The sequence below is a fragment of the Alexandromys fortis genome, unplaced genomic scaffold (genome assembly GCF_014885135.2).
Source record: "Alexandromys fortis isolate MF-2015 unplaced genomic scaffold, M_Fortis_MF-2015_v1.1 scaffold_29, whole genome shotgun sequence".
Lineage (NCBI taxonomy): Eukaryota > Metazoa > Chordata > Mammalia > Rodentia > Cricetidae > Alexandromys > Alexandromys fortis.
Window position 1 is genome coordinate 2,302,464 of NW_026067891.1, and position 12,346 is coordinate 2,314,809.

Genomic DNA, 12,346 nt, shown 5'->3' on the forward strand with positions numbered 1-12,346 from the left:
TGCTTTCCAAAGTGGTTGCACAAGTTTGCATTCCCACCAGCAATGGATGAGTGTACCCCTTTCTCCACAACCTCTCCAGCAAAGGCTATCATTGATGTTTTTGATTTTAGCCATTCTGACAGGTGTAAGATGGTATCTTAAAGTTGTCTTGATTTGCATTTTCCTGATCGCTAAGGAAGTTGAGCATGACCTTAAGTGTCTTTTGACCATTTGAACTTCTGTTAAGAATTCTCTGTTCAGCTCAGTGCCCCATTTTAAAATTGGGTTGATTAACCTTTTACAGTCTAGTTTCTTGAGTTCTTTATATATTTTGGAGATCAGACCTTTGTCAGTTGCAAGGTTGGTGAAGATCTTCTCCCAGTCAGTGGGTTGCCTTTTTGTCTTAGTGACAGTGTCCTTTGCTTTACAGAAGCTTCTCAGTCTCAGGAGGTCTTGTTTATTCAATGAGGCCCTTAATGTTTGTGCTGCTGGGGTTATACATAGGAAGTGGTCTCCTGTGCCCATGTGTTGTAGAGTACTTCCCACTTTCTCTTCTATCAGGTTCAGTGTGTTCAGACTGATATTATGTGTCACGTGCACTGAAAACCTTGCCGAAATTTATGACAGCATTTGTTTTTAACCCTCAATTTTTTTAAATGCCAAAATGATTCTATTTTATTTGGAACCCCTCATCTTCATTCTCCAATAAGGTAAGAATCCTACATGTCACTCCAACACAGTCCTTGTCTTAGTTAGGGTTTCTATTGCTGTGAAGAGACACTATGACCACACAGCAACTCTTATAAGGAAAACATTTAATTAGGGTGGCTTGTTTACAGTTCAGAGGTTCAGTCCATTATCATTATGGTGGGATGTGGCAGCATGCAGGCAGATGTGGTACTGGAAAAGGCACTGAGAGTCCTACATCTTTCAGGCAACAGGAAGTGGTCTGAGACACTAGGCAGTAGCTTGAGCATAGGTGACCTCAAAGACTGCCCCCACAGTGACACACTTCCTCCAACAAGACTACACCTACTCCAAAAAGGACACACTTCCTAATGGTGCCACTCCTTTGGGGGCCGTTTTCCTTCAACCCACTGCAGTCCTCCTGGCAGCCTATCTTTTAGCCTCACGTCTAACCAAACCTGTATTTCTTCTTGCTCCACACAAGTCCCTTTCTGGACCTTACTAAACTCTAGGAGCCTCTGGCTTGAAAAGTGTGGGGTTTTTTTTTTCTTGTCAATTGGTCAAGAACTATCACAAGAAATTTCTTTGTATTTTGGAGCAACAGCAGTAGGACTGGATAAAAAGGTTCTCAGTTTATCATGTGGTCATTGACTATATTGTGCTGGCCTTGTACAATGTTTGCAACTCTCAGTCATTTAGATATTGGAAAGGAGGGCAAGGAAGACCAATATCCCTTAGACCACTTCCCTCTCACACACTACATCTTAATGTGTGCAGTCCTGGTGTGTGACAACCTTCATGGCCTCATAAGTCTCTTTACACACATATTTTATTCCTAAACAATACAGATGACACACTTTCCTGTGCCTTTTAACTAGCGAGGGTGACTTTTTGCACACAGAACAAGATATTTAAAAATCAAAGTGGGGAGTGTGCTCAATGCCAGGACAGAAGGGTCGTGAGACATACAAACAGCGGTGCAGCTGGTGACAGCAGCCAACAGTGACTTGAGCCACGACTGGGACATGAACCATCCCTATGGCTGGACCAGGCATCCAGAACACTGCTCACAAGGCAAAGCCATTTCCGTGGGCATACTCTCTTCTCGTATTCACTGCCATTCTGCGGTGAAAGCATTATTCTCAGTCAGAGACGAGGAAGCAGGGGCTTAGCGTGCACAGTGTGCAAGAACCGCAGAGCCAGTGTTGGTAGGGCGGGCGCGGCCACTTCACTCCTCACGCTGGTCTTCAGACTGGGTGTCATCTACTTTCTCGTCCTGGATATGGAGTCTGGGAACAGAGAGTCAGGATTCAAATCCTGGGTCTGGTCTTTTCCAATTCTGTGACCTTAACTGACCTGGACAAGCCTGGGGCAATTGTGAGTCAAACAGCTCCAGCCTGTGCAGCACTTCAAGCTTTGTGTGCTGGGGTGTCCACACTGCACGCTGCCCCCATTCCCAAGTCACTGTTAGTAACCACATTTGCAAATGAGGACGGAAGCTTGAAAGAGTCCAGAAAGGCATTACTGCATGGGAAGTGGGAAATGTTTTTACTTTCCCTTCTAACCCCAGAGCAGGTGTTTCGAACCATTCTGTTTTATAATATTGTTAGAGGAGCTTTAGTAAAATGTGAGCCCTTCCCCGAGAGAGAGAGAGAGAGAGAGAGAGAGAGAGAGAGAGAGAGAGAGAGAGAGAGAGAGAGAGAGAGAAAGAAAGAGCCTTCCAGCCACCCCCCCACACACACACCAAAGATTCAAGAATCACATTTTACGTAACTATATAATTTTTAAAAGCCAGATTATCGTTGGCATAACCAAAATCCCTTCCACTTTTTCAAAGCCGTTTGTCCTATGCAGGGGTTGTGGCCATGCATGAGAAACAGCAGGTGGTGCCAGATGACAGGTGGTGTGGGAGCCGTCCCCGGTGGGAGGCGCGAGCAGGCGAGCAGGCTGGCAGCTGCCGAGATCTTCTCTGAGCGCTGGCGCCTCGTTCTCAGAAGCTCCGGATCCCGGCACGCGAGGGCTGCTTTCTCAGCGACAGCAGCTCGGGCTGTGGAGGGAGGACTCGGGCTTGTCCTCCTCCTCTCCATATTGGCTTGACTCTGCCCTGACCCCCACCAGCGCGGCACAGTAAGTAGGCATTTGTTTTTGTTGTGCCGCTCCCCAGCCTCCTCCCAGCCCTTACCTCCCTGTCATCCCCGCGACAACCCTGTTCTCTCTAATTATGTCCCACCCGCAGGATTGACAGGAGAGATTCAGTTGTGCTGGGCTTTAGAGGGTGGGGTGAAAGCAATGCTTGACTTCTAAAGGGAGCCGGAGAGAAATAAATGTGATTTGTTTATTTAGTTGGCAGTCTTGCAATATGGGGGCTACTAACTTTCCATGAAAAAAAAAAGCCCTTGGCTATTGAGGAAATGGAGGTATTTCAGGGCTGAATAACAAGATCAGGTTCAACACAGCCTCTTTCTGATTTAGAAACCCGAATCTCATGTACGATCTACATATTATGTAAAAGAAAAAAAGGTACTGCGAGAGATACTGAATGTATTTAATTACATTTTTAGAAATCGAGGAAGAAAAGGCAAAAATAGCAGTGTGGGTGGTGAGGTGAAGTATACCCTACTGCAGGGGGACCCAGAATAATGGAGTTTCCTTTTGTGCTGAGAACAAGCTGGCCAGTGGGGTTCCGGGGCTCTGTTAGCCATGGTGTCTTGCTATTTTTTCTAAGCTTGTATTTTTTGTTGTTGTTGTTTAAAGGTCTGAGGGGTTTTTTTTTTTTTTTTTTTTTTTTGCTGCTCCCTGATTTGAGGGTTGGTAAACTCGGTGGGCAGTTGGCACAGTCTGCTGGCTAAGGAAGTTTCCCTGGACAATGGGAATCATGTCAGGAAATGTAGTGAGAGATTGACGGTTACCCCCAGACTGGACGCTGCTGGAAGGGAGCGGTAGTGGCCGGCTGTCAGCCCCTCACATTCCTGCCGTAACCAGAATTCTGCTGCTCGCCTTAGGTCTGGGAATAAAAGCCGAAGTATGGTGAAGCTGAACGGCAACCCTGGAGAGAAGGGGGCCAAGCCGCCTTCGGTGGAGGATGGCTTCCAGACGGTGCCCCTCATCACGCCCCTGGAGGTTAATCATTTACAGCTGGCTGCTCCCGAGAAGGTAATAGGTGATCTTCCTTCCCTTGCCCCTTCCCAGGTTACCCCAACCAGCAAAAGATTTTACCCCTCAAACACTTTCATTCTCCCAGCCACCAAATAGGCTCCCATCCTTGGAAAATGCTCTATCCAGGGGCGAGAGCTCCTGTGTTACTGCAGATTTATGGTGTTTGTTCATCTCTACATATACAGGCAAACAAATTAATGTTTTCTTGTTAAGATGTTATCATGGCAGGTGCATACACGTAAGCTTCTACATGGCGATGAAGAAAAAAAAGCCTGTCTCAATTTTCTTGAGGTGTTTCAAATATTGATTGGTACAGATAGGAAGGCAGAGACTTGGATTCAGTCTGGCAGCTTGCACCTACTAAGGTCGCCCCTGTCCTAGCAATTGGTTATAAAAAGACGAAGTTACAAAACCCTTCTTCAGATGAACACAGTGCATCATGGTAAATGCTGGACCCAAGCCTCACAAAGGGTGGGGAGGGCCGGGGAGATGCAGAGGGAGGGCTGGAGAGGTGAGCTACAGTGGAGAACATCCAGATTCGTCTTGAAGGTGAATGAAGTCTTTCAGGTTCGGGGAGGAACCGGTATTTAAGGCAATGGTGGAAACGAGTGTGTGGAGTGTGGGAAGCTCGCGGGGACAGTGCTGCTACAGGAGAATGTCTGGGGAAACCAGGCTGGGAAGCAGCCTCGGGCTGATGGCCCATCTCCTGAAGGAAGAAACCGAGGTGGCAGAGGGGTGTCATCCCACAGACATAGGTAGGAGAGCGTGTGTGAGGTCTGCCCGAGAGCGCAGAGGCTTTAGGGGGTGAGCTATTGCCCATCGGGAGAGGTTTGCAGGTAAATGATGCTGCCCCCAGGCTGGAGGTGGAACAATGGATGGTCCCATCTGTTCGATTTTTCTCATTGGCATCTCCAGGAGGGTATTGTGCGTCTTAACCACTTGGCTCCATCCAATCAATGGAGAGGAACTAAACCAAGATGAAGAGCCAGCTGATTGGCTGGGGCTGAGTCATTTGTTTTGAAAGCCCAGAGGTTTTTGATAGAAGAATGTGTCAGGGTGGGTGGTGGAATTAGAGCAGTTGAGCTATCCTGAGACACTAATAAAGCCTTTTGAAAAGAGCTTTAAACCCATGGCTGCTAAGGAAGTGTGAAGAGACACACTGAGAACTCGCCTCAGGCATGGCAGACACACTCAGCTTTTACTTCATGTTAGAAGCACCAGGCGATTTAGAAACTCCTATTATTGAGGTCATCCCCACCCCCAGCCAAAGCAATTCTGACAGAATCTCTGAGATGGGATCCAGCCATCAGCCTAAATGCTGTCTCCCCACAAGAACCCCGAGTGCGGCCAAAGTTGAGCAAACTCGATTTCAGACCCATAATACACCCGGGAGTCTGGGATTGCAAACTCATATTGCAAGCCCAAGGTTGGGGGGCTCCAGCTGCACAGAAAGCCCAGGTGAGAGTGTCTGAACCCCATCTAGGCCCCAGTGCAGGTTTCTGAGGAAGACAGGTGTCTTGAGGTTCAAGTTAGTGGCCACGTGCATGTGTCTGAGAGGTGGGTAATGACAAGGGACCGTGGGAGGCCACCTCCCCACAACCTTCCACACAGTTACAGGCCATCTAGAGAATAGTCTGCCCCTTCTCCCTTTACTCTCCTAACTCCCGCTGAGAGTTTCTTCCTCCCACCGAGCAACCAGTCCAGGCGTACCAGGGAGTCATTCCAAGGCCAGACTAATCAGCTCTCTCATATTGTGTGTTGAAAGATGCAGGAGTCCCTGAAGAGGCACACCGAGAGCTCCCTCTGGGGCTCCTCACTGACTCGCTACCAAGTGGGTGTTAGCTTCCTCCTCTGTGGAATGAGGAAGCTCCTACCTTAGGCTGTCAGAACAAAATCATATATGGCCTCAGATACCAAGTGGAACAAAGCCAAGAATAAAAGAAGAGGATAAACATGTTCAAGTGCTTTATAACATGCTAAGTACTCTCCCAAGCACACGCATGCTCCTGCATACACACACACACACACACATGCATGCTCACACGCATGCACGGATGCACACACGCATGCATGCACTTTTGCTTCAGCCTCTCACTAGTGAATAGACCCTGGTAAGGGAATAGCTATCTCTCTTGATCCAGTGTTTAAGGAAACTGTACCTTCTCGAAGCAAAGGTCGGTGAAGCATCTAGATGCAGAATCCGGAGGTGTTGTTCCAGAACCTTCTACTTCAGGAGCAAGGCATGAACTCGGTCTGTGCGTCCACAGATTTGACCTGTTTCTGACTCAGTCAGGAACTCACAACAGGGATCAGCTGTGTCTTAGGCCTGTGTCTTCTCTGAGGCAGGAATTGTCTTAGTGGTTTTCCATGCTGATCACTTAGATTTTATTACAATTTGTTTCCGTTCTCAGGGCAGGATGTTAGAGCGAGTGTATCACACATGCTAGACAAGTGCTCTTCCATCGAGCTAGGTCTCCAGTGCAGATTTTATGTTCTTTACAAAAGCGAAGACGATTTCCCCCCGAGAGCAGAACAAATGTGTTAAAGGAGAATCTGGTTCAGAGGTCAGTTTCTCTAAATGACAGCTACCATCGCAAACTGCAAGAAACATGTTCAGGAGGATTCAAATCCTTATTTATATTTTCTTTCTTTTTTTCTAAATATTTTGATTATTCCTTAATAATTTCATGTATGTATGAAACGTATTTTGATCATACACCCCCATTTCCATTCCAGCTCCCCTGAGATCTCGCCACATGACTTTCTCCCAATTTCATGTCCTCATTTGCTTCTTCCTTAATTTTTTATTTAAATAACTCTGATTCCAATTAATGTTGTCCATATGGACATAGATATAAAACTATCCACTGTGGGCATAGGGAACCTCCTACTGGCCATGCCCACAAAGAAAAATGACTCCTCTTCCCGCAACCGTCAACTGCCAGTCCCACTCAGCTGGGGATGAGGCATCATGAGCCCCTCCCTCACCATTGCTGATATCTTGCTTAGTCAGTTTCTGTTGTCATAGCAGAAGCCTGGTGCTAGACACTTTATAAAGAAAAGAGCTGCAACTAGGCCAGTTTCCCAGACTGGAGGCCCAGAAAGCACAGTGCCAGCCATGGCTGGTCTAGAACATGGCTAGGACATCATGCTGGGAGCATGTGGAAAGGGAAGAGATCGATCATACAGTGAGACAGGAGACAAGAGTCTTCCTTGGTTCTCTGAGGAATGAGTTCCAGAAGAACCACACTAATTCCTTCAGGGCAGTGCCCCCAGTGACCTCATTATCCTTCCCTAGACCCTGCCTCTTGAAAGTTCCATATCACTCAACATAGCTCTCCTGAGGACCCAGTTCCAGCATATGGTCCTTGGGGAGACACTCAAACCATATCCAAACCATAGTAGTAAGCCTGTTTGAAGGCATGCCCTGGGTCGCACAGGGCATTCATGTCCGTGATTTTAGTTCATCTTCCAGAAGCTCCACCGGGGTAGATGTTAGTGTACACATCTCACCAGTGAGGAAACCAAGATTCAGAGCAGTGAAGTGACATATCAAAATGTCACAGGCAAGAAGTAGAATGCCAGAACTGATGCCCTAAAGAATTATCCTTCCCCAAATGCCAAAAAAAAAAAAAAAAAAAAAAAAAAAAAAATGCATACACAGAAACCAAGACTCAGCAGGATATCTAAACATCACAGACAGGAGTAGATTACAGGACTGAAGGCCTAGTGTCCTGGAATCCCAACTTTCTCCTGCAACTTTCCATGCTCTCCAAGATGCTGGCTCTGTTCCTCCCTCAACATAGTCTTCTTAGCTGCACTGGTTTGATAGGACAGTGTTCATCTTCCTTAGCCAAGTTCTGACAGAACGCCCCTTGGAGACCTTCCCTGACCACCATCAAGTTCAGCTGTAGTTATAACAACCTTACTAAAAGGTACCAATTCTTCCATCTGTTCACCCACCCAGAAAATCCTGCTCCTAGCTAAGCATACATGGTCATGATAAGATGAGAAGGAGTTTGGTGGGAGATGCTAAGAGATGGGGAGACCGGAGGTGAGAATGAGGAGGTGAGCGTCAGGTAGGCCCCAGCATAAGGAAAGGGTTTAATTTAGGAAGACAATAGGATCTGGAGTTCCATTCTATGGGGTTTATGCTGGAGGCTGTGGGCCACCAAAGGACGATGGACAGGGTCAGCCCCACGATGGTCCCTAACCCCAGTCAAGGTGGCCAGGCTCCCTGAAGGTACAGGAAAAGAGCAGAAGCAGGAGCCTGACTAGACGCCGCAGCTGGGACGTGAGACAGCGGTGCTGTGGGCACTGGCACCATGGCAATAGTAGCTGGGTGGATTCTTACTAAGACCCAGTGCCGCTGTGGCTTGTGAAGAACTTATCCTGGCTCTTTTGCATCTGGTCACTTAGCCCGAGGTCACTGGCTCTGCATGACCCAATTTAGTGCTGCCACACCGCAGGAAGAAGGAACTTTTTAATAAGCCTCCCTCTTCTGTGTTTAAAAATGCCTTTCATCTCTTCAGCAGGCATGTGGGGAAATAGACTTAGAGCCAAGCAGGCAAGTGTCCTCCGGGTTATGGGGGGAAAATGGCCTCCATAGGCTCATATGTTTGAATTCTCGGCCCCACCCCCCCAGTTGGTGGAAATGTTTAGGAAAGATTAGGAGGCATTGTTGGAGGAGGTGTGTCACTGGGGGCTAGGCTTGTAAGTTTCAAAAAACCCATGCCTTTCCCAGTTAGCTCTCTCTTTCCCCCTCTCTCTTTCTCTTTTCTCTCTCTCTCTCTCTCTCTCTCTCTCTCTCTCTCTCTCTCTCTCCCTCTCTCTGCCTTCCACTTGTGCAGGAAGTGTAAACTCGCAGCTGCTGCTCTGGCACCTCCCTGACTAGCAGCTGCCATGCTCCCCGACATAACAGTCATAGACTCACCCTCTGAACCTGTAAACCCCAACAACTCTCTTCTCTAAGTTGCCTCGACCATGCTGTCTCTTCACAGCAGTAGAAAGGCGACTAAGACAATTGGGGTACCCAATTCTCCTCTGGAGCCTTCTCACCACAAAAAGGTACCCTGGGAAACTGTGAGGTTTCTACCCAGGACTCCCATGTTGCCAATGCAGAAGTGAGTTCAGAGACTAGACCGACTGTCTCACCCAAAGAAAACTGCAGCTGAACTCTGCATGCAGAGATCCTGGAGATGCCAGCAGGTGCGTGGCAGGGCTGCAGACAGCAGGCGACAGACAGACATGCCTGCCTCGGCAAAGCCGCCAGTCTGTCATGTGCTTGCTGAGCTGGCGGCCAGGCTCCAACCACGCCCATTTCCTTTCTGCTAGTTGTTAAGTCTTTGTGAGTCTTGGGCAAGGGTGGCTAACGTGCCTTTAGAGAAGAGGAATGGAAAGATTTTGAGGTCAGTTATTGTCATCTGCCACGCTTTGCAGTTTGTGAAGAATGAAACTGACAGTAGAGCACACACGCTCGACAATCCTACAGAGCTGGGTTCAGATCTTTGCCAAGCTGCTTGCCTGCCGTGAGGCTTCGTGCAGGTCGTTCAGCCACTCAGGGCTTCATTGTTGTCGGAGCTGGAAGGTGGGTCCAGCGTCCCCTAACAGCTTACCATCAGAGGGAAAAAATGTAAAAAGTATCCACGGCCTCGCTCAGGCACGACACAGAGAGGGATCATTGACCCAGTTTCCTTCCTTTCCCTGGACACTCAGAATGTCACCTAACATGGAAAACGTGTGTAAAACTTTAAAAGAGCATGGTGGGCTTCAAGGGTGAGGGCTGGGAGAGCTGGAACTCACGCAGGACAGAGGTGGAAAGACTTGGGCAGAGCTGGGGCTGTGCGCCTTGCCCCCAGCCTTCCTGTCTTTCCTTTCTCCTTAACGGAATTGTCAGCCTCCTCCCAGGGAGCAGCTCCACCCCCAACCCCTCCCCAGGACAGCCTCCCTGGGCCCCTGCTCTACAGAGAGGCTCCCAGAGGTTTCTGAGATCCCCCACGCTGGGTGAGGCTCAGGAAGTGCCTGTGAATAGGTTAAAAAGAAAAAAGAAAAAAAAGGTTTACTTTACCCAGTAAACACAGAGTACAAAGTCTCTGTAATTTAAAAACAAAGCAACTTTCAACAAAAAATATCGATGATGCTCATGTTGGTAAGTTTTGGAAAAACAGCCTCAGTATGTGCTTTTTTAAATGTTAAATTAAGTAATTTTTTCCCATTCTTTTTAAGTTAGCAGATAGAGGGATAGGTCTCACTGCGACACTTTAATGCAAACACGTCCTCATATTTTGTTTTTATTTATTCTCTACCATCCTCCCCAAGGCTGCCTTCTCCTCTGCCAACTCCTTTCTTCCCTCCATGCTCTCCTCTCTTCTGCTTTTTTTCTTTTGTGTGTGTGTGCACGCATATTTTGCCTGCATGTATTTCTGTGCACCACGGTCTGCCTGGTGCCTATGGAGACCAGAAGAGGGTGCCAGGTCCCCTGAGACTGGAGTTTTAGACAGTTGTGAGCCACCATGTAGATGCTAGGATATCAAACTCCAGTCCTCTATTTATTTGTTTGTTTGTCTGTTTGGTCTTTCAAGTCAGGATTTCTTTTTGTTTTGTTATGGTTTTGCTTTGTTTTATCGAGACAGGGTTTCTCTGTGTAGCTCTGGTTGTTCTGGTACTCACTCTGTAGACCAGGCCGGCCCCAAACTCAATGAAATCCACCTGCCTCTGCCTCCTTAGTGTTGGGGTTAAAGATGTGCGCCACCACTGCCCAGCTAACCCCAGTCTTCTTGAAGAACAGCCAGTGCTCTTAACCTCTGAGTCACCTCTCCAACCCCAGCCTCCCCCATTCTGCTTTTAGGTCGTATGTGTTCTCTATCTCCCTGCCCTCTCCTGTTAGATTCTTTCCTCCTGCTCCTAGGACATTCTTGTTGGCTGCAGAACTTAATGAAGTCTTTCAGAGGATATATGACATTATTTATAAAGTTAAATTGGCGACATCGCCTGGCTTTTGTGCTTCTTATTGGTAAGAATGTATCCTATGAGCATATTTTTTTCAGTTATACAATGCCCTATAGATATTACCAAAAAATGAGAATGATTTGGGCTGTTGAGGAGGAAAGGTTGGCTAAGTGAACGCTGGTGTGAACTGGAAAACACTGAGCGACTATCACCTTAAGGGGCAAGAGACAACTTGTGGTTTGCTCCATGAGAACATATTCTAACGTGGTCTCACATATAAAAACAATATGCATAAATTCTAGTCTCTTTTTTTGTTTTATTGGTACTTGAAAATGGTACACATTTCTGAAGCAAAAGAAAATGTGGTTTTTAAATTCGGCGTGTGGTAGGGGGAAGCGAACATGAACGCCATGCTCTCCAAGGCCAGAAGAAGGCACTAGAGCCCTGGAGCTGGAGTTACAGACATTGTGAACCACTTGATATGGGTGCTGGGGACCAAGCTCTGGTCCTCTGCAGAAGCAATGGGTGCTCTTAAACACCAAGCAGTCTTTCCGGCTCCCAAAATGTGATCTTTTGATACATGTATATATTATAGCATAAAATATACATAATGGAATATTATTTAGCATAAGAGATTAAAATCTTGTCATTTTGACAACCCACGTGGTCTTGGAGGACAAACAAGATGTGTGTGTCTCGATTGCTAAATGCTTGAGAATGAGAATGGGGGCCATTTAAAGACTTAAGTCCGTGATTTTCAGTTTTGTGACTTTTGTTTTAAAATGTTGATCCCATTTCACCAAAGGTGAAACAGCCCGGGCCAGCTGACTTGCTCTCCTCCCCTCGTGAGCCCCTGCAGAGGGCTGTTAAGCTGGGAGCTGAGCTTCAGCCATGCTGGCCACACTTGCCTTATATTTTGTCTCTAAGAAAGCAAAAACCTGGCAAAGGAAAGAGCCCTGGAGAGAGCCCAGACCTGTGTGGCAGCTTCATATTAGCCTTCTGCTTTTGACTCGTCTCACTGTGTATGTGTGCCGAATGTCTGCCTTCTCTCAGCTCCAGTCTCCCAATGTGAAATCGGTGGGGCCCTATAGACCGCCACCAGCTCTCTGGGCACTGGCGTCTGACCTGCGCTCTCCACCCTACCTCAGCTTTCAGGATCCCAGGGGAAATCTAATCCAAGAACACGTGAGGTGAGGAGCAGAGAAACAGGGAAGATCTGAGTGAGGACTTAGCCCCACCTGGCCCTCTTCCAGCCTCCCTCCCTCTGCCCTCACCTCTGGCAGCAGGTTTGTGGGGCCTTGGCAACATCCAGAACCCTCAGGACCAGGATGTTTGAGGTGACTTGATTCGGCACTGCCTCCTAGCAGCTAGGTGAGGATTGAGGTCACGGTTCTCCCTGGGCCTCAGTCTCTCCTGTCAATTGTGGATGCTCACCCACACCAGAGGTCACGAGATGGCTGAAGCTCAGGATGGCAGGCTTTCGGCACAGTGCCAAGCACCTGGCGCTACCTCCCAAGGTGATGTTGACCAACAGTGGTGGCACACACCTTTAATCCCAGCACTCGGGAGGCAGAGG

At 47.8% G+C, this 12,346-nt stretch overlaps 1 protein-coding gene across 1 annotated transcript in view; it reads left to right on the forward strand.

The window, feature by feature from the left end:
• The first annotated feature begins 2,511 nt into the window (after positions 1 to 2,511).
• Nsg2 (neuronal vesicle trafficking associated 2) overlaps positions 2,512 to 12,346 on the forward strand; it is a 52,058-nt gene continuing 42,223 nt past the window's right edge. The window contains exons 1-2 of the mRNA XM_050137396.1: positions 2,512 to 2,793; positions 3,669 to 3,819. Of these exons, the coding sequence (XP_049993353.1) occupies positions 3,691 to 3,819 (129 nt within the window). The 5' untranslated portion in view covers positions 2,512 to 2,793; positions 3,669 to 3,690. The remainder of the gene's footprint in view (positions 2,794 to 3,668; positions 3,820 to 12,346) is intronic.